Raw genomic sequence first — 18,258 nt, forward strand, 5'->3', positions numbered from 1 at the left:
TTTTATTACTTTATATACAGTCAGCTACTTTTACTACTTTATATACAGTCAGCTAGTTTTACTACTTTATATACAGTCAGCTAGTTTTATTACTTTATATACAGTCAGCTACTTTTACTACTTTATATACAGTTAGCTACTTTTACTACTTTATATACAGTCAGCTAGTTTTATTACTTTATATACAGTCAGCTACTTTTACTACTTTATATACAGTCAGCTAGTTTTACTACTTTATATACAGTTAGCTAGTTTTATTACTTTATATACAGTCAGCTACTTTTACTACTTTATATACAGTTAGCTACTTTTACTACTTTATATACAGTCAGCTAGTTTTATTACTTTATATACAGTCAGCTACTTTTACTACTTTATATACAGTTAGCTACTTTTACTACTTTATATACAGTCAGCTAGTTTTATTACTTTATATACAGTTAGCTAGTTTTATTACTTTATATACAGTCAGCTACTTTTACTACTTTATATACAGTTAGCTACTTTTACTACTTTATATACAGTCAGCTAGTTTTATTACTTTATATACAGTTAGCTAGTTTTATTACTTTATATACAGTCAGCTACTTTTACTACTTTATAGTTAGCTACTTTTACTACTTTATATACAATCAGCTAGTTTTATTACTTTATATACAGTTAGCTAGTTTTATTACTTTATATACAATCAGCTAGTTTTATTACTTTATATACAGTCAGATAGTTTTAACTACTTTATATTCAGTAAGACGATGGATTTTATTAATTTTATTGATTGATGATTTTATTATAATTATAACTTGGAGATGATTTTTGCAGTGCTGTGGAGCTTTTACTCCTGAACTGGTTTGAAAGTCACATTTGACCAAAATCTCAGTAGACTGAGATCTCAAACACCTTTTCTATCTCTTAAAATAATAAATCTTAACATTCTGGGATGAACATGACTTTTATGATCAACTTTTTATCAACTGGTGTGAAGATAACGCATGTGCTCGTTATTGTGAGATTGTCTATTTATCACCCACCTCTACTATCTAACAGATCTTGAACCTGTGAGGCGTAACAGAACGTCTCATTCTTGTGGAGAAACAAGAAGAAAATTAGCATAACATCGAAGCGTTACTGTCTCTGCAGGCAGAAAATTAGCATAGGCCTACATACAGTTAGCTAGTTTTACCTAATTTATATGCAGTTAGCTAGTTTAGTCCACTGGCTCCGAACGTAGGGGTAGGGCCCCTCCAAAGTGCCACTAGATAAATCTGAGGGGTGCTGAGATGATTAATGGAAGAGGAAAGAAGAAGAAACACTTTGTGTTCCACAAATGTGTAGTTTTGTTTGTAGTGGATCATTTTAGTGAAATCTTGGCCAGTCTTCCACTTTTCCTATTTGGTACTCCATCCGCACACACAATCACACAATCACACACACACAGTTACTCTATGGTTACATAATGAAGAAATACAATCAGTTTCAGTTCTCCCTCTCTCTCTCTCTTGCAGAGTTCAGTCTGTTTAAACATCATTTCATCCTGTCAGGAGGGTTGTGAAGCAGCAAAGGTTGGTCAGTGTGCTCACGGACTCTGCTGTTCATCCTGGAGATGAAGAGAGGCCGTCTTCCACACTGACACTCCTCTGCACTAATATACAAAATCACTATATCAATACTACCACCTCACAGTATAGTGAAACCTGTGGTGCAGCTACTCAGCTATCAAACACATTTAAATTACTTTACTAATTTCAACACGGGCCATCTGGAGTACGAGCTCAGCAGCTGTGTTACAGTAGAAATATCATGAAAATAACATTCAGATCAGAGTTGGCAGATACCCAAAGTTAAAAAATGTAATCGGGACGTTCCTACTTCTGAGTGAACCCTCACATAAAGAAGCTCTGGTTTGGGGGCCCCTGACCATTTTGACCCCTGGCCTTGTACCCAGTGGCCTACACTCATTTAGCGCTGAACCCCAAACCCTCCCATATATACAGATGACCCACTCTACTAGATTATTTAGAGCAAAAAGAAGCAGTAGAAGAAGAAGAAACAGGTTATTGATTTCACAACCATTGATCCAAAGGGGACAAAAGTGCAGCCGGCTGCACGACGGGAAGCTGCTGCGACTCCTGGAGTGATTGACAAGAGATCCTCCAGTTTTCTGATGTTTTTGAAAGATACAAAGCAGGAAAACTTTGCCCAGGGGATGATTTTCAATAGATCTGTCGTCTATAACTTAGACGTCTGAATCAAGTATGTGAATAAAACTTTTAAGTTTGATGGTCCAAAACCTAGAGGAGGTTTATTTGTGAAGATCTGCCTGCAGGCATCGACACATAAAAATATATTAAACTTACAGATGTTTCTGAACCAAATATGAATCTAAAGTTGCCTGTGAAAATGAAATGTTTTAAAAACTTAAATAATTGTGACTTCAGACAAATAAATAAAGGAAGCAAACAGGGAATGGAATCCAATAAAAACACCAAACCCACAATATCTGATAAAACAAGCTCTTTTATTATAATAATTCAGATTTTTTGGTATTTCATATATATATATATATATATGTGTATATATATATATATATATATATATATACACATATATAGGCTTATTGTACAATTGAGACTTTGAAACAAACAAACAAAAGTGCTTCCTTTTTCCTCACTGACACAAATCATCATCTTTAAAAAATCTTCCTCAACAGAGCGATGATGAGCAGATCAGCAAGAGGTCAAAGGTCATCTCAGAGGATCAGAAGGCACTGTTTGTGTGTGTGTGTGTGAGAGAGATGATTCAACAGACTAAAAGAGGAAGAGACACGTTGCATAACCCTTTTCACATTTCGTTTTTTGTTTGTTTTTCTCTCTAAATCAGTTACACATAAATACACAAATGTAGAGCGAGGCGTGTTTCTTTTCAGATCAGTACCCATGTGTCAAAGACAACAATGTGCTTCATTTGACAACAAATAGTGCATACGACAAAGCTGCTTTTACTGCTGCTGTCCTCTGAAAAAACCCTCAGGTCTCCAAGTTTGCAGACTCTGTCAAAAGATGCAATTTTCTGCAGTTTTCATTTTTCTTTTATATTTTTAAAAAAATGTATTAATAAAGCAGCTTTAAACAAACAAGCCCTGCAGGTTTGGAGATATCTGGTTTTCAGCGGACAGTGACAGGATGAAGCAGGTACCACAGGTTCAATTCCAGTCTTTTTTGTTTGTTTGTGTTTGGATTTTTCACTTTGGCATTTAATCACCAGACGCAGAGCTGGACGGCGATAACTCAGTTATTATTATTCATACAGGCGACAAGCACTGTATTTCCACAATATCAACTTTTAGGGAACAAAAGGAGAGAAGATGAGCGGGAAGACGATCCATTTTATGGAGTCATAATTCAAACTTAGAGAGGCTTTTTGCAATGCTTTGGAGCTTTTACTCCTTAAAACAGTTTTAAAGTCACATTTTACCTAAATCTGCAGCAGACTGACATCTCAAACACCTTTTCTGTCTCTTAAAACATTAAACTTTCACAACTTTTACCATCAACTTTTTATCAACTGTTGTGTAGATAATGCATGTGCTCATTATCGTGAGATTATCTATTTATCACCCACCCGTACCATCAAACAGATCTCAAACCTGTGAGGCGTACCAGAGCGGGCCGACGGCCCTGAGCCTTATTCATGTGGAGAAACAAGGAAGGAAGGAAGGAAATGAGCATAACATCGACGCATTACTGTCTCTGCAGGCAGAAAATTAACATACATACAGTTTAGCCTATGCAAGCAGTGTGCACTTTGCATTTCATAGCTCTATAAGACAAAATCTAGTTCATCATGTGGTAACTTATATAAACCAAAGAAAAAATACTTAAGGAAAAACATGCACAACAGGCTGGTTTGGGATCACCCCCTCCATGCCCTACCTTAGCTGCACTGATATGTGAGTTGAGTGTGTCGTGCACTCAGTCTGTATGGAAGTAAGGCACAAAAACAACCAGTCCTCTGTGTCTGCAGCGAGAACGAGCTTATCGGCTTTTCACAAAAGTTTTAAAAGGCACATGAACACCGCAGAAAATACAGTCTGAACAAGTGGGTCTGTCTCTGAGTCCACACAGGACAGGTGAAAAGTGATCAGCCAATGAGATGAGGGTGAAATTAAATCACCTGCTTCCAGTAAAAATGTGTCCAGTTTCATCATCTGTCACTTTTTTTCTAGAAAACTCTTGTAACAGGAGAAACTGGCTCACCTGTTGGCTTCAGTGTCCTTGTGTTACATAAAAACTCTTACAGGTTCAGGATGTTGGTCTGCAGATGTTTTTCACTTTAATATACAGAAACACTTGCAGATGTTTTCTTATGTTTTAAGAGGAAAGAGTTCCGGACCCGTTAGAGACCAGATGAGTTCTTTAGACGGATCTTTTTGCAGTGAACGCTTCAGCTGCCTCGGACTCCTCTCAGTCTCCCCAGACAGGTGAAGACATGTAGAGCCGTTTGTGTGAATAAATCCAGCAGTGTACCATTCCATCTGAAGTCTGGTTCCAGTCCGGGTCTGCAGTCTCTCAGCTGCCCATGGGTTTGAAGGATCCGTCCGGCAGCTGTCTGAAGATGCCCCGTAACGTGTCCAGCTCGCGGGTCAGGTGCTCCACCCTCCGCCTCAGTCTGTCGTTGTCGGTGGTCAGCTCCACCACCTTCTGCTGCGTCTCTATGTTGCGGATCTTGGCCTTGTCCCGGCTCTTGCGCACGGCCACGTTGTTGCGCTCGCGCCTCAGCCGGTACTCCGGGCTGTTCTTGTCGACGTGCTTCTTGTGTTTCCCGCCTCCCCGTTGGTGCTCCAGCAGCTTCATGCCGCCCTGCTGCTGGTGCTGGTGCTGGTGCGGGTGTTGGTGATGGTGGTGGTGCTGGTGGGGGCTGGGCACCGGGGTCGGCGGAGGGGTCGGGTGGCCCGGCTGGAGGTGCATGGTGGTCTGCGCGCAGTGCGCAATCTGGTACTGGAGGTGTGGCTGCTGCTGCTGCTGCTGCTGGGAATGCTGGGAATACTGCTGGGAATGCGGGTGCGGGTGGTGGTATGTGGGAGGCATGCCCGGGTTCAGGTCCTCGTCGTCCCGGGGCTCCTGCTTGATGGCCACCGGTCGGATGCGCGGCGGGTTGTGCTCGTAGAGCGGCTCCAGCTTGGACTCCATGTAGTTGGACATGTAGAGCTGCTGGGACCCCGGGCCGCACGTCACCGAGTCGTACTCTCCGTTCATGATCTTGAGCTTGTCCTGCCGGGAGCTGTGGTGGAACAGGTCAGCCAAGAAGTCGTCGTTGAAAGCCGACGGGTCGATGTAGGCGCTCAGGTCGATGGAGGTCTCGCTGTCTCCGATCTCACCGCCGAGTTCGGCCGGATCTCTGTAGCCGGAGGAGGGCTGCTGGCCGTGGCTTAGGCTGCTCATCAGGGGCCGGGGCGCGACCTCATACAAGTTAGAGAGCTCCATGGAGAATCTAAACCCGGGCAGACATGGCGAGGAGCTCCGGGAATCCAGTTTGGTGAAAGTCAAATACTGTGTCGGGTCCCCAGGTGAGAGGGGGGGGGCGGGGGCTGTAAACCTGCAGACACGCGCTGAGCGCTGCTTGAGCTCGGGGAGAGTGAAACGGGTCTGACTTCTGATCCAGAGCAGAGAGAAGCGGAGTGAAGCGGCTTAAAGCTGCAGGGAGTCGGTCTGATTCCTCATGCTCAGTAAACTCTGAGCTGTCAAACTGCGGTTATATAGGCAAGCAGGAGGCAGTGGGCGGGCGCACACACACACACACACACACACACACACACACACACAGACACAGACACACACAGACACACCACAGTCCAGGATTTAACCCACTAGCACGACACAGAGACGCTTATCGGGGGAAAACTAATTAAAATGTTAATTACACCCCGCGTGAAGCCCCTTGCTGCAGAAGTCCGTTTGGATATCATCTGCAACCAAACTCGTGTCAAAACGTTTATCACACATTAAAATATATATAAGTAGTTATATAGTTATATATAGTTTATATATATATATAAACTTTTGTCTGACTCTCAGTCTACAATTAGGCAAAAAAAATCTAATGCACAAATCATCGCTTTTCGCTTTTTTAACGACACATTTCAACCTGCAGGCGGAGTCCGCTGACTCACGCGTGCGCCTCGAGCGCGCTCCGCGCGGGGCTTCAGTGGGACATGTTCCAAAGGAAAGGTGACAGAACAAAATGCCGTTGTTAGAGGGAATGAACAGGCTTTATATTTTAGTGTGAGAAATCTCCGCCTGGAGGCGATGCCACATTAAACTCACACATTTCTGAACGGAGTTTGGAATGAGGGAGCGGCGCGGTGCCTGTTGGGTTCTTACACTTCTGATGCCTCCTCTGTCTGTAAGTCGGTGACAGAAAGGAGCTCTGACGGCCCGAGGAAGCTTCACACACTCCTACACCTACATGTTCTGTGCAGTCCAAACAGTCATTAACACACTCGTTATAAGACCCGAAACCAGAAACCGAACCGAACCAAAACATATTTCTGAACTGTAACAGGACTGTCAGCTGTGTAATGCAACAGCACTTTAATTTGCACTAAAAGGTGATTTAGTGAAATGCACAGGAACCAGCTCTGGGTCATTTAAACATTAATTGACACACAGAGCAGATAAGGAGCGGGGTCCCTGCAGGGGTAACAGGGGTAAGGAGGTTCATATCAGGGCTGGGAGGTTATTCAGGTTGAGTGTGGCAGAGCCTGAACACGCGGGCTGCAGCGCCCTCTGTCGGCTGGAAACACGCTGCAGATGTTCTGTGGAAGGGCCCTTTTCCCTCGAATTATTTATTTATTTCCTGTTTGGATTCTCTGCGTTTCCATCTGCTGCTGCAGGGAAGTCTTTCACCATCGCTGCTCCGAGTCCAACAGCGTGCATCCTTCAAGAGCTCCTGGGGTTAATCTGAGAAGTCCTTGAGGAAAATCCAGCAGTCCTTGAGGAAATTAGTTGACTAACATTTAGTGCTGATGGACACTTTTGTCCTGGAGTTTAAAGCTGAAGAGAAGCGGAGGAGCTCACAGCTGGAAGAAGGTGAAAAAGAAATGTTGGACAGTCGTGAGACAGCTTTAAGAGGTTCCAATGTCCAGGGGTCCTTGAAGAGGTGCTAGGGGCCCATAAGTTGGTTATATGGGTCCTTGAGGAGTTTATAAGTCTTGGAAACGAATGTTTTAAACAGTTCAAGGTTTTGTTGAGGAAGTTCTGGAGATCATTGAGGAAGATCAAAGTGTCCTTGAGGGAGTTTAAAGGGTGTTTGAGGGTATTTTTTATGTCTGATGGAGAGGTTCACTGGGTCCTAGGGGGATTTTCAAGGATCCAAGGAGGTTCTGTGGATTGTGAAGATGTTCTGGTGGTCCTGAAGTTGTTTCTTAAAGGTTTGCAGGAGGTTCAAGGTGGTATTTGGGGAAACCTGGAGATCACAGAGGAGGCTCGTGGGTTAATTGGAGAAGTTCTGGGTTCTTGAGAAGGTTTAAGGGTTTTGGGGACATTTTTAAAAATGTTTTAGGTATTAATAAGGCAGTTCAATGCATACTCAAGGATGTTCTACAGATCTTGAGAAGGTTCAGGAGTCACCAAGGAGGTAGCAGTAGCACTGGAGGACATTTAAGGGTCCTTAGAGAGATTGTTATGGCTGATGGATATCACTGGGTCCTTGGGGGATTTTCAAGGGACTAAAGGAGGTTTTTCTGGATTTTGAAGATGTTCTGGTGGTCCTTAAGTTGTTTCTTTTAGGTTTGCAGGAGGTTCAAGGGGGTAATTGGGGAAACCTGGAGATCCTTAAGGAGGCTTGTGGATTAATTTAAGAAGTTCTGGATCTTTGAAAAGGGTTTTCGGGACGTGCTCCTTAAATCCTTCAAGGTATCAATTAGGCAGTTCAAGGCATGCTCACGGAGGTTCTACAGATCTTGAGAAGGTTCAGGAGTCACCGAGGAGTTTGCAGTAGCACTGGAGGACATTTAAGGGTCCTTGAGGAAATTTGTGAGGAAGTAAAAAGCAACAGAAATAAAGAATCTACTCACAGCTGAAGAAAAGAAAAAATGTCCAAACAGCTCAGAAAGCTGAAAACATTAAACTTTTGAAGTCGTCACTTCCTGCACAAAATCAAAGCAGAGGACAGATTATCGCTCCGACGCCTTCAGGACTCCACAGTGACAGCAATCACTCAGACAGGGCTGACCTTTGACCTCTCTGACTGACTTATCCAATCCGACAAAACAGGCCTAGACAGATGTACCCCAAACAGACATGTACGAAGTCCAGCGTCAGGCGTATGGGACCTTAAGTCATGTGGCGTTTCACTCGTGGTTAGCGTTGTGAACCCGTCATAGCTTGAGGTTCCTAAAAGATGGTGATTCCTTCCTTAAAATAAGTAAATCACGTAAGTCACCTATGTAACGTTATTTAACTATAAAACTTTAAATAAGTCACTCGGGACTCGAACCCCCGGACTCCTGTGTTGTGGCTCTGCGTCACCTGACTTCCTGATAACTACAGACCGACTGTGGTACTTTATCCTGCGTTTAAACACTCACAGTCGTCTGTATTTTTCAGAAATGCTTCATGAACACGTGAATAACTTTCTATTTAAAGCTCTTTGCGGTCTTTGCACCACAGCTCACTGAAGCACTTGGACTTGCTGTTGGAAGGTACAGCTGACCTGTGTGGGTGCAGCCGATCGCTGTTGACCGCTGCTTGAACTAATGACTCATGTTGTTGAATTCCCAGAGCGGTTCAGCAACACGCTGACCTGACGGAGGTCCAGATCTGGAAGTCTGGACACAAAGAAACACATGAAAGATCAGATCAGAGCCACATGTGGTGGTTTGAAATGTGATTCCAGTCAGATTCTGCGGATGCATCTCAGCCTGACACTCTAAAATCGTGGCGTGGTGGTGAACAATCTGGTACTGACCAGCGAAGAACACAACACCCTTGCTTACCTGCTGTAATGTGAACACGCCTGAATGCAGGTGTGAATTTCCCCTTCAATTCAATTCAGCTTTATTGGCATGAATGTAAAACAAGAATATTGCCAAAGCTACAAATAAATTACAAAATTCATTTCATACATTTCATTAAATAAGTAAATAAAAGTTAAGTAAAAGTTTACAAAAAATAAATTAAAAATAAATATAAAAAAAAATAAATAAAACAGTGTGTTTCTTAAAAAAATAAAAGGTAATATATTAAAAATTAAAATAAAGTATCAAACGTGAAATAAAAAAAAAAGGATTATTTAATATATTTAGTCTGAGTTTCCACTGGTTGTCCTCCGTGGCTCGAGGACCATCCATCTGTGAGAGGAGAAGCTGGTAATAAAGAGATAAATAAAATAAAAAGAGAAGTGATGAAATCTGAAACCAATCAGAGCTTTGGAGGCGGGGTTAAGAATCACCTTCCTGTCGTCAGCAGCTGCACGTCCACGCACAGAAACAGGGTCAGGGTCAGTTTACTCGCCACGGTTCGTCCTCCTCAGCCTGTTTGACGTCCGCTGTGTCACTGGAGGAGAAAATAACCCTGATGATGTCATTGTGATGTCATCAAGGTTATCTCAGTTTGGAGACGCAGCCCTGTGTTGGTTATGGTGAGAAGATGAGATCTGATCCAGAGGTCTGAGTAACAGACTCATGACACACACGTTTAGACACTCGGACAGGATGTTACAGATATTTTATCTTTCGGCGTGACGATCATGAGGCGAGCAGCAGAAACTCAGCGTTCACGTTACTTCGCGCTGCAGCAGACGATAAACTGGGATCTCTCCACCGCTGCTGCACGTGTTTTTGAAAATTAACTTAACTGCATGTTCACGGCGGAGAGTCACTGAGAAAGAAAGAGACTTGATTTCAGATTTATCCTCAGCGGTGTGGACGTGGCCTCCGGCTCCATTAAAACTTCGGCTCCGCCTCCCGTCCAGACTGAAACGTTGAAGTGTGAAAACGCTGCTGACCTCGTTTTGTGTTTTAAACTCTGCCGTAGCGTGCTGACAGGTGAAAATGATGACGCAGACGCTCACGTTCGGCTGCTGCTGATGCTGAGTTTTAGTTTTGGTGTTTTTATTCAAATATTTTGTACTGTATAAATACTCTTATACTGTGTGTGCCTCCCTATTTACTTTGCACATGCCCGGTGCGTGTGAACGGACACGTGATTGCCGTTTTCAGTAGTTTTAATATAGACGGAGGTCAATTCTGATACGCAGATAAAACGCTTGTGCGTTGACGAAAATCCAGTTTTAACAATTCACTGCCATTTCGTAGAGCGAGCCGCTCAGCGCTGTTCAACGTGTCGCATGTCCAAACGTGACGCTGCACTCCCTTCAGTCCGCACCCGTGTGAAGTCTATTAGATTTAATGGAAACGCTGACACGCACACACTTTATTAGAGAGATAACGTTTTTCTTGAACCTTATCAAATGGATTTGTTGCCTAAACAAACCAAACTACCACCGCTTCACAACATTTCTTCGTGTTAAATGTCAGGTGACTTATGTAACGTACTGAAGGTCCGGCGCACAAACACTCGTACATGTCGTGTTGGGAAACGTGACAATCGAACCGCTTTGTCATTTAGGTCTGAGGACGTGTTGTTTTAAAGCCTTGTACATTTCAGAACTACTCTGGCCTCTTGGATCCTCAGAACAACTGTTTTAACTGTCCCAGGGTCGAGTCTGGCGGTGTCACACTGTGGGGGTGTCTACTCTGTTTAGTTAGTTTGTCCCGGGGTCGAGTCTGGCGGTGTCACACTGTGGGGGTTTCTACTCTGTTTAGTTAGTTTGTCCCGGGGTCGAGTCTGGCGGTGTCACACTGTGGGGGTGTCTACTCTGTTTAGTTAGTTTGTCCCGGGGTCGAGTCTGGCGGTGTCACACTGTGGGGGTGTCTACTCTGTTTAGTTAGTTGTCAGTCAGTTTGGTTATTTTGTCTCTGTTTTGGGTCTCAGTCGTGTCTGTTGTGTGTAGTTTACACTGTGTTCCTGCTTGTTGGTCTGATGTTGTCTGTGTGTCTTGTTGGGGGGGGTCTGTTTGTGTAATTCTGGGCTGATCTGTTTAGTGTCATTATTATTCTGACTTTGTTCGTTCTCGTTATTCAGTTTATTATTTCAGTCTGTCCTGTTTTAGTTTTGCCCTATTATGTTTAGTATATTATGTCGGTTCCCCCAGCAATTCTTCTGCCTGCTTTTCTGCTAAGTGCGTTGAGTTCCAGTTAGTGACCTGTCTTGTGTTTTAGTGTCTGTCGTCTGTTAGTATCTGTCAATACTCCCCTGCTGTCACTCTACCTTTCTGGGTGTCTTTCACCTGTGGATCCCCTCCCAGCTCATCAGCCCACGTGTATATATGCTTCCTTCTTTCCTTAGGCTGCCCCCGGTCATTGTGGCTTGTATTGTTCTGTCATGTCGTGTGCAAAGCCTCTGTCTGCCTGTGCCTATGGGTTTTCTGTGGAATTACTCTGTTCCTTTGGGATTATTTTGTTATGCTGGATTCATCGGATGCAGCCGCTAGTAAGTGTGCTCGCTTTATGTTAAATAAACCTTTTGAACCGTACCTGCTCTGCTCAGTGTCCTGCATATGGGTCCACCAACCTTCAACCACCACATCGTGACAGGTGGGGACGGGAGATCGTGTCTCTGGAACAGCCTTCTGCTTTTCGATCCGGCCTTTGCGTCACTCTTCCTCTTAGCGGGTATTTGAATAATATATAATCTTCTTATAAAATCAATGTTACAAGGTGTATTCAGTTTCTGTGGGCATATTTTAACACTGCAAAGTTAAAGTTTGCCATTCATCCAGATTCAAAGTGTCCACAGGGATGAGATGTCACAGTGCCAAAAACAAGATTGCATTAAAGAACTAACAAGAAAAGATACAGCACAGTAACACCAGAGGAGACAGAAGAGCAGATCTCTACCTGAGTGAACACAGATTGGATGGAGCACCAGAAACTGCCTTTATTGTAGTTGTGCCTTTTTGCTACTGATGTGCAGCACCGTGGTCCCGGAGAGCAGCTACTTCAGCAACGTGGTGATTTAGCACATTTGCTTTCACCTGTAAAACTATATATTTTTAGAAAAAAAGTTTTTTTCACCTTGATGTAATGCCTCACCTGAAGGGTGGAGTCAGCTAAAAGGGGCCAAATACAATTGGAGCGCTTCAAAGTTTTACAGCCAAACACAATTACTGACCCTGCATTGCTGCTACAACATTAGCTGACATGTAACAACAGTTTTGATTGGTCTGATGTTTCTCTGGTGGGTGGGGCTGAGGGTCACTGAGCTCAACATAGTGAATTAAATTTCACTTATCGCTATGATAAAGCTATTACAGGGAAGCTCACCAACAAAGTTTAAATGTTTATAAAAGATGTTTTAACGACTCTTTCAAATAAAGAGTTGAAATTCGTAAAGAGACTTTAAATCTTTGAAAATTGTCATTTCAGGTACTTTTATAGCTAAAGCAGTGAGTTAAAATGGGCCACATACACACTTTAACACAGAGGTTACACAGAAAGTGAGGCTGCAAAACAGGTTCACAGGTCTGTACATATATATCCATACAACACCTAAAGTCTTAAACTAGTTTACACACAGACACACGACAACACCATCAGTTCATGTTTAAATGCATCTTTCAATGAAAGATGAACTTTTTATTGCATTAAATGTACAGTGTTGTTGCTGCTGCACCAAACACACTGTAATGTCAGTTTAATGCTGAAATTAAAATGATTTCAGCTAAAAGGACTGAACATGTTCTCTCTTTTCAAGAGATGTTAATTTAACATATTTTAGAGACCGATGCCAATTTATAAAAAGATATCATTAGATCTCACACATCTTATAAGTCATTTATTAAAAAGTGGTTCATTTTCTAAATGTTAATAAGCTGTTTATATCTAAAGTATTTTAAGGCTGTACAAAGGTGGTTATTCTATAATTGATAGTAGTGTCGGTATTTCGGGTATTATTAGTTTCACTGTGACTGAATTTCATCATCCGCAGATGAAGTCATGCTTCATCAGCCTCATATTACATAAACAAATCAACAGAAAACAGCTCGCTCCTATTGGTCGAATGAGATGTCAATCACAGAGTGCATTGCATCACTTTGCCGCACACTCGCCTGTCATTGGCTACTCTCTCGCTCCGCTGCCTCCCACTCGCCTCTGATTGGCTGACGCCTGACATTGCCGTACATGGTAAAAGAGATTTCGCAATCGGCTCTCTTCCATGTTCTAAACAAAAACAGTCGGAGCTCAAACACAGACGGAATTAAACTCCAACTTTCTGCGTTAACTTTCTCCACTTTGACGGATGGTCGACTCCACCGCCGCCCCGTGAAGGTAAACTGTGTTTTTAAACTGTTTGTGTGTCGGAAAGCGGAGCGAGCTAACAGAGAGCTAACGGCTCGTTAGCACCAGGAGCTAACTAGCTGGCTAGCTGCCCGGCTAAACGTCAGCGCTCGGGCTCGTCAGAACAAAGTGAACATGTAGGTCTGCTTGTGTTTACGGTAACATTTGCGTTCGGAGTGTGAGCCGCTTCTTGGTGGGTCACACGGCGGTGAATCATCCGTTTTCCGCTTCAGGTGAAGTAAAAGTTGTGAAAGTGCCCTGAAATTCTAAACTGACGGACAAGAAGCGGGTTCGGGTCCGGTTGTGGTCGGGTTCGTTGGTGTTTTTTGTTCTTGTCGGACCTGATTTAAGTCCCATGAAACAGTGAGGTTCCTGCTCAGCCCCACATGACTCCGGAGTTCCCCTCTCTGGGCACAAAGAGAGGCGGCGATGATGCAACAGCAGGCAACAACAACAGCCGGAGCTCCGCCGTGTTTCACCCGGAGCGCTTTCCCCTGCGCACAGCTGACTGGCTGCATGGCAACGCGCCGGCCAATCACAGCAGCGCCGCTAATTGGCTGCACGGAATAATAATCCGAGCAATTAACGCGTCAGATCGTCCAGAGGAGGAGGAGGAGGAGGAGAGGGGGCCTCCTGATGGATCCGGTTCGGCTCCTCCACAGAACAAACGGCAGATTCCTTCCTGGAGCTGCTGCGATTTTTAGCTCATTAATCAATTAGTTTATCTTGAGCAAAAATGGCGCAACTAAGGATCATTTTCAAAATTAATTAATTAGTTGTTTGTTTCAGATGCCCAGAGGGCGTCCTCACATGTCTTGTTTCATCCAAGACCCAAAGATCGAGGAAATATTCACATGTAAGGAGCTGGGATCACTTTTACTTTATAAAATGACTCAAATCGATGATTAAAAGAGCTGCTGCTTCATTTAATACCCGACAACTAATCGCTTAATGGTCGCAGCTCTGCTTTCTCGTGAGGATTTGATTCTTCCTTCTTCTGAAATGACGATGATATTCATTATTCTAGTACTCAGACGATTAAAGCTGCAACAATTAGTTGATTAATCAATTAGTTGTCAACTATTAAATGAAGCAGCAGCTATTTTGATAATCGATTTGAGTCATTTTGTACAGAAAAACTGATCCAGCTTCTTAAATGTGAATATGTCCTGGCGCAGAAGACTTCGTCTATCGGCCCAAGCCTTGTCCACGGTGCCAAAACCAGGAGGAAGAACGAGAAATCTTTTTTAGTTTATTTATTTAGTTTAGTTTATAAGAGAATTGAGGCAAACATATGTGATTTTGATTTTAAGGAAAATATCACTCGACTCGACGTCTGCAGATCCTCCAGACTAAATTAACGCTGTCTGCTCTTTTAGAACATTTATTTTCCTCTTGTTCAGGAAAACGTAAAGTCCAGAGTCTTCAGAAGTCTCGTTTTGTCCGACCAACACGTATTCAGTTTACACTGATGTGAAACAGCTGAACGATCAGTCTGTTCGTTGATTCGTCTGTTGAGTCATTTTTAAGCAGAAATTCAAAGTAAAAAAGTGTTTTTTTTTTGCTTCGCTACGTCTCATGGATCAAACAGTGTTCAGCAGACTGATCGGTGATGAGAGGAACTGTTAAGCGGTCGCCTGAGAGTTTCTGTTCTGATGTTAACGTTGTCGTCCTCTCCAGGCGCCACTGAGGTGAAGAATCTGTCCCCGTTTCATCTGCACACCTGAGGAGACTCAGAGACCAGCACCTGCAGGCAACCCCTCCAAATGAGCCGGCCGTCGCAGCCGAAACTAACCACAGCTGAGCACAACGGCGTGAGCGTCATCCAGAGTCAGGCCCACGCCAACGTCACCGCGTCCTCCTCGTCCCTGCAGCAGGTCCCCCAGCTCGTCCCCGCTAACCCTTCGGCCGGAGGCGGCAAGGCCCTCCCCCCGAGCAAGATGAAGAAGCCCCACGCGGACAAGGACAGCGACGAGTACCGCCAGCGGCGCGAACGCAACAACCTGGCGGTGAAGAAGAGCCGCATGCGCAGCAAGCAGAAGGCGATGGACACGCAGCAGCGCGTCAACGAGCTGAAGGAGGAGAACGAGCGGCTGGAGGCCAAGATCAAGCTGCTGAGCAAAGAGCTGAGCGTGCTCAAAGACCTCTTCCTGGAGCACGCCCACAACCTGGCCGACAACGTCCAGCCGCCCGCCGGCGCAGACGGCTCCAGCCCCGCCCCCACCAATGGGCAGTGAGGGGGGCGGGGCCACAGGAATGTTTGATTTCAGGGGCATTCGCCTGCTGCAGCTTTTCTGGAAACTTCTGTCACTCTTCACTTTGGAAACACGGCCTCGCGTCTTCTTCACTGCTTCTCTTTGGTTTCTCCTCTTTAATCTGTTAGTCAGGCAGTTAATAAAGTTTCCTGTGATTTTATTATTATTTTATTGAATTCAGTCAGTTTGACTATAAAGGCTTTTAAAGTAAAACAGTTCTAACTTCTAACATTCAGTTCTGGGACTTGATGTGATCCAACAGACCGGACTGTCATCATGTGATCGCTCACATCTTATTGATTGGTTGATTGGAGGAATGCGAGGACGTGTGAGCTCCTACAAACTGAGAGGTCGTCCAGAAGGATTCACGCCGAGTGGATCAGAGAAACTGGAGCCGCAGACGTCTGTAGGGCCCGAAACACTTCCTGTGGGCTCATTTAAGACAGACCCGGACTAAGCAGCTGCAGCGATGCAGGACGATGATGATGATGTAAATTCTTAAATTCCCTTTTTCAGGATGTTTTTTTCTTCTGTGGTTTTGAAAAGCGTCTCGTTAAGAAAACCTGGTGAGAGTTTTTAAGCTTGTTCGTACGACTTTCACTACATGTTGGTGTTTCATGGACGCTCCTGTTCCTCAGCCCGGGTCTGACTCGCACCCCGGACCCTGTCTCAGTGAGACCCGGGCTGGGAACAGGACTGTCATTCACTCAGTCCACGTCCACACTTTAATGTTGGTCTCCTGCAGAGAGGAGGGGGCGGGGCTTAATGTGACTACCTGGGTCTCTCTGTCATATCTGTGGCTGACGTGTCTGTGTGTGTAAATATGTTCACAGAATACAACTTAAAGATGTTTTATTATTATTATTATTATTATTATTAGAGCTTTAAATGTGTCTTCAATTCACTTTCATGTTTGAATTCAACGTGCTGCGTCTGATGATGTCATGATTTCCAGGTGATGCAGTTATTAATTATTCCTGATGAATCAATTCTTCATCTTTGATTGGTGATAAATCGTCTGGTTATTGATGACGTCTGTTTGGAGGAAACGACCACAGATATGATGTCAGACCGGGTTTGTGTTTTAAAAGAGATGTGCTGGAGTAACCTCTGAGTCTGACCCCGCCCAGCCCTCCACCTGGCGGGGCGTCACGGTCCAGACAGGCGTGTGTTTGTGGTGCTGGGCGGACCCAGACGCCTCGGAGGCATCGGGCGCTTCAGGCGAGCAGAGGCTTGAATTAAATCCAATCTTAAACCGGGTCCGGCCGTTAGCGCCTGCTAATGAGGTTGGAACAGATCGGGACAGGCCCCCCTGCCTGCCAGCACGCCACTGAGGGGGGGGCGTGTCTTCACCATGTTGTTGTCAGACTTTATAATTATGTGAGCTTAGTGCGGGCGTGGAGTGTTTTCCACAGGATTTGTCTGTCAGGAGTTTCACCTCCCTGCAGGAATGTTGTCTGTCTGAGTCCTGCTGCTCCCGAGCCCCTCAGCGTCCCCTCAGCGTCCCCTCAGCGTCCCCTCAGCTCCTATCAGGTGGGCACTTTGTAAACCAACGCTGATCGATTTGTTTTGAACTCCGTTAAGTTCTTTTTCTGCCAGTCTGCAGTCACAAACACGTGAAAACGTTAACAGCATATAGAGCAGGTTCATGTGTCTGTCTCTCAACACTACAATACCCATGAGCCTCGGCTGCTGTTGCTATGGTGAGGAAGCCGGTCAGACGGCGCTGCAGTTACTGACTTCATCCAGAGCGTGACCTGATTTAAACTGCGGCTCTCTGTTAGCTGAATGTCGAGCTGTGTGATGTTTGTCAGTGAAGTGCACCCTGGGAGTCGTAGTTCACTTTGCTTCTGTTGTGCAGGGTCCCTGTTGCTCTGTGTTTACAGACAAGCATCAGCTCCGATCACGTTTGCTTCGTTAGCGCAGGTTGAACCTGTGACGGGAACGTTGAGGGAACGTTCGCCGCAGTGGGCGCGGCCTGCGTCTTTTTCACTTTTCTATCGTTTGTTTTTCTACACTTTGATTCCAAAAAGCAGCATGTTTGTAGAGAACTCTTTGCATGGGGGGGGGGTGTCTGTTTCTGTGTTCTGCTTCGGTCTGAATGTTGCTGGGCAGCATTTCTGTCGTCACTCAGCTTTTTTATATCGGAGGAATCTGGGCTAACGTGCATTGTAAATTAAAATTGAGTATAAAAGTTCAACCGTGTCTGTTTTGTTTTTTTAATTCCAAATGATTTCTGTTAATGTGTCTAAAAAAAAAAAAAAAAAAAAAAAAAGCAGCACCATGTTCAAACCCCCACTTACATTAATATCTCTATTTATGCAAAACAACCATAAACTCAGCTGTTCTTTTATATTCATTTGTTCCTGAGGCTTCTTAAATCTCACGTTTTGCTCTTCAGGATCAATAATACATTTTACTGTTCAAAGCAACATTGGATTAGATCAACCTGATCCAGACACAGACCTTCAAAGATCACCGAATCCAGATTAGCAGCGCTCTAAATGGGACTACAGATCCCAGGCTGTTCGCTGTATAAAGAACAACAGCGAGATCAGCCGGCGTGGAGTCAGAAATCAGCAGAATAAAACAACACAAACACTAATA

The 18,258-nt window shown here is 44.2% G+C and overlaps 2 protein-coding genes across 3 annotated transcripts; one reads left to right on the plus strand and one right to left on the minus strand.

The window, feature by feature from the left end:
- Window positions 1–2,646: 2,646 nt before the first annotated feature.
- Window positions 2,647–5,738, minus strand: cebpa (CCAAT enhancer binding protein alpha). The gene has a single exon (XM_038701049.1). The coding sequence runs from the start codon at window positions 5,478–5,480 to the stop codon at window positions 4,566–4,568; it is 915 nt and encodes a 304-aa protein (XP_038556977.1). The 5' UTR covers window positions 5,481–5,738; the 3' UTR covers window positions 2,647–4,565.
- A 7,492-nt stretch (window positions 5,739–13,230) lies between these two features.
- On the plus strand, window positions 13,231–17,851 carry cebpg (CCAAT enhancer binding protein gamma). 2 transcript variants are annotated; one of them, XM_038701078.1, is made up of 2 exons: window positions 13,231–13,387; window positions 15,077–17,851. In XM_038701078.1, exon 2 carries the CDS (start codon window positions 15,163–15,165, stop codon window positions 15,631–15,633), a length of 471 nt encoding a protein of 156 aa, XP_038557006.1. In that variant the 5' UTR covers window positions 13,231–13,387; window positions 15,077–15,162; the 3' UTR covers window positions 15,634–17,851. The 2 variants fall into 2 exon arrangements, with proteins under 2 accessions (XP_038557006.1, XP_038557007.1); XM_038701079.1 differs by lacking the exon at window positions 13,231–13,387 and adding an exon at window positions 13,481–13,629.
- Window positions 17,852–18,258: the final 407 nt, after the last annotated feature.

This window comes from Micropterus salmoides, unplaced genomic scaffold, assembly GCF_014851395.1.
Source record: "Micropterus salmoides isolate LMB-PRFRI ecotype aquatic unplaced genomic scaffold, ASM1485139v1 Ms_hic_scaffold_6, whole genome shotgun sequence".
Classification (NCBI taxonomy): domain Eukaryota; kingdom Metazoa; phylum Chordata; class Actinopteri; order Centrarchiformes; family Centrarchidae; genus Micropterus; species Micropterus salmoides.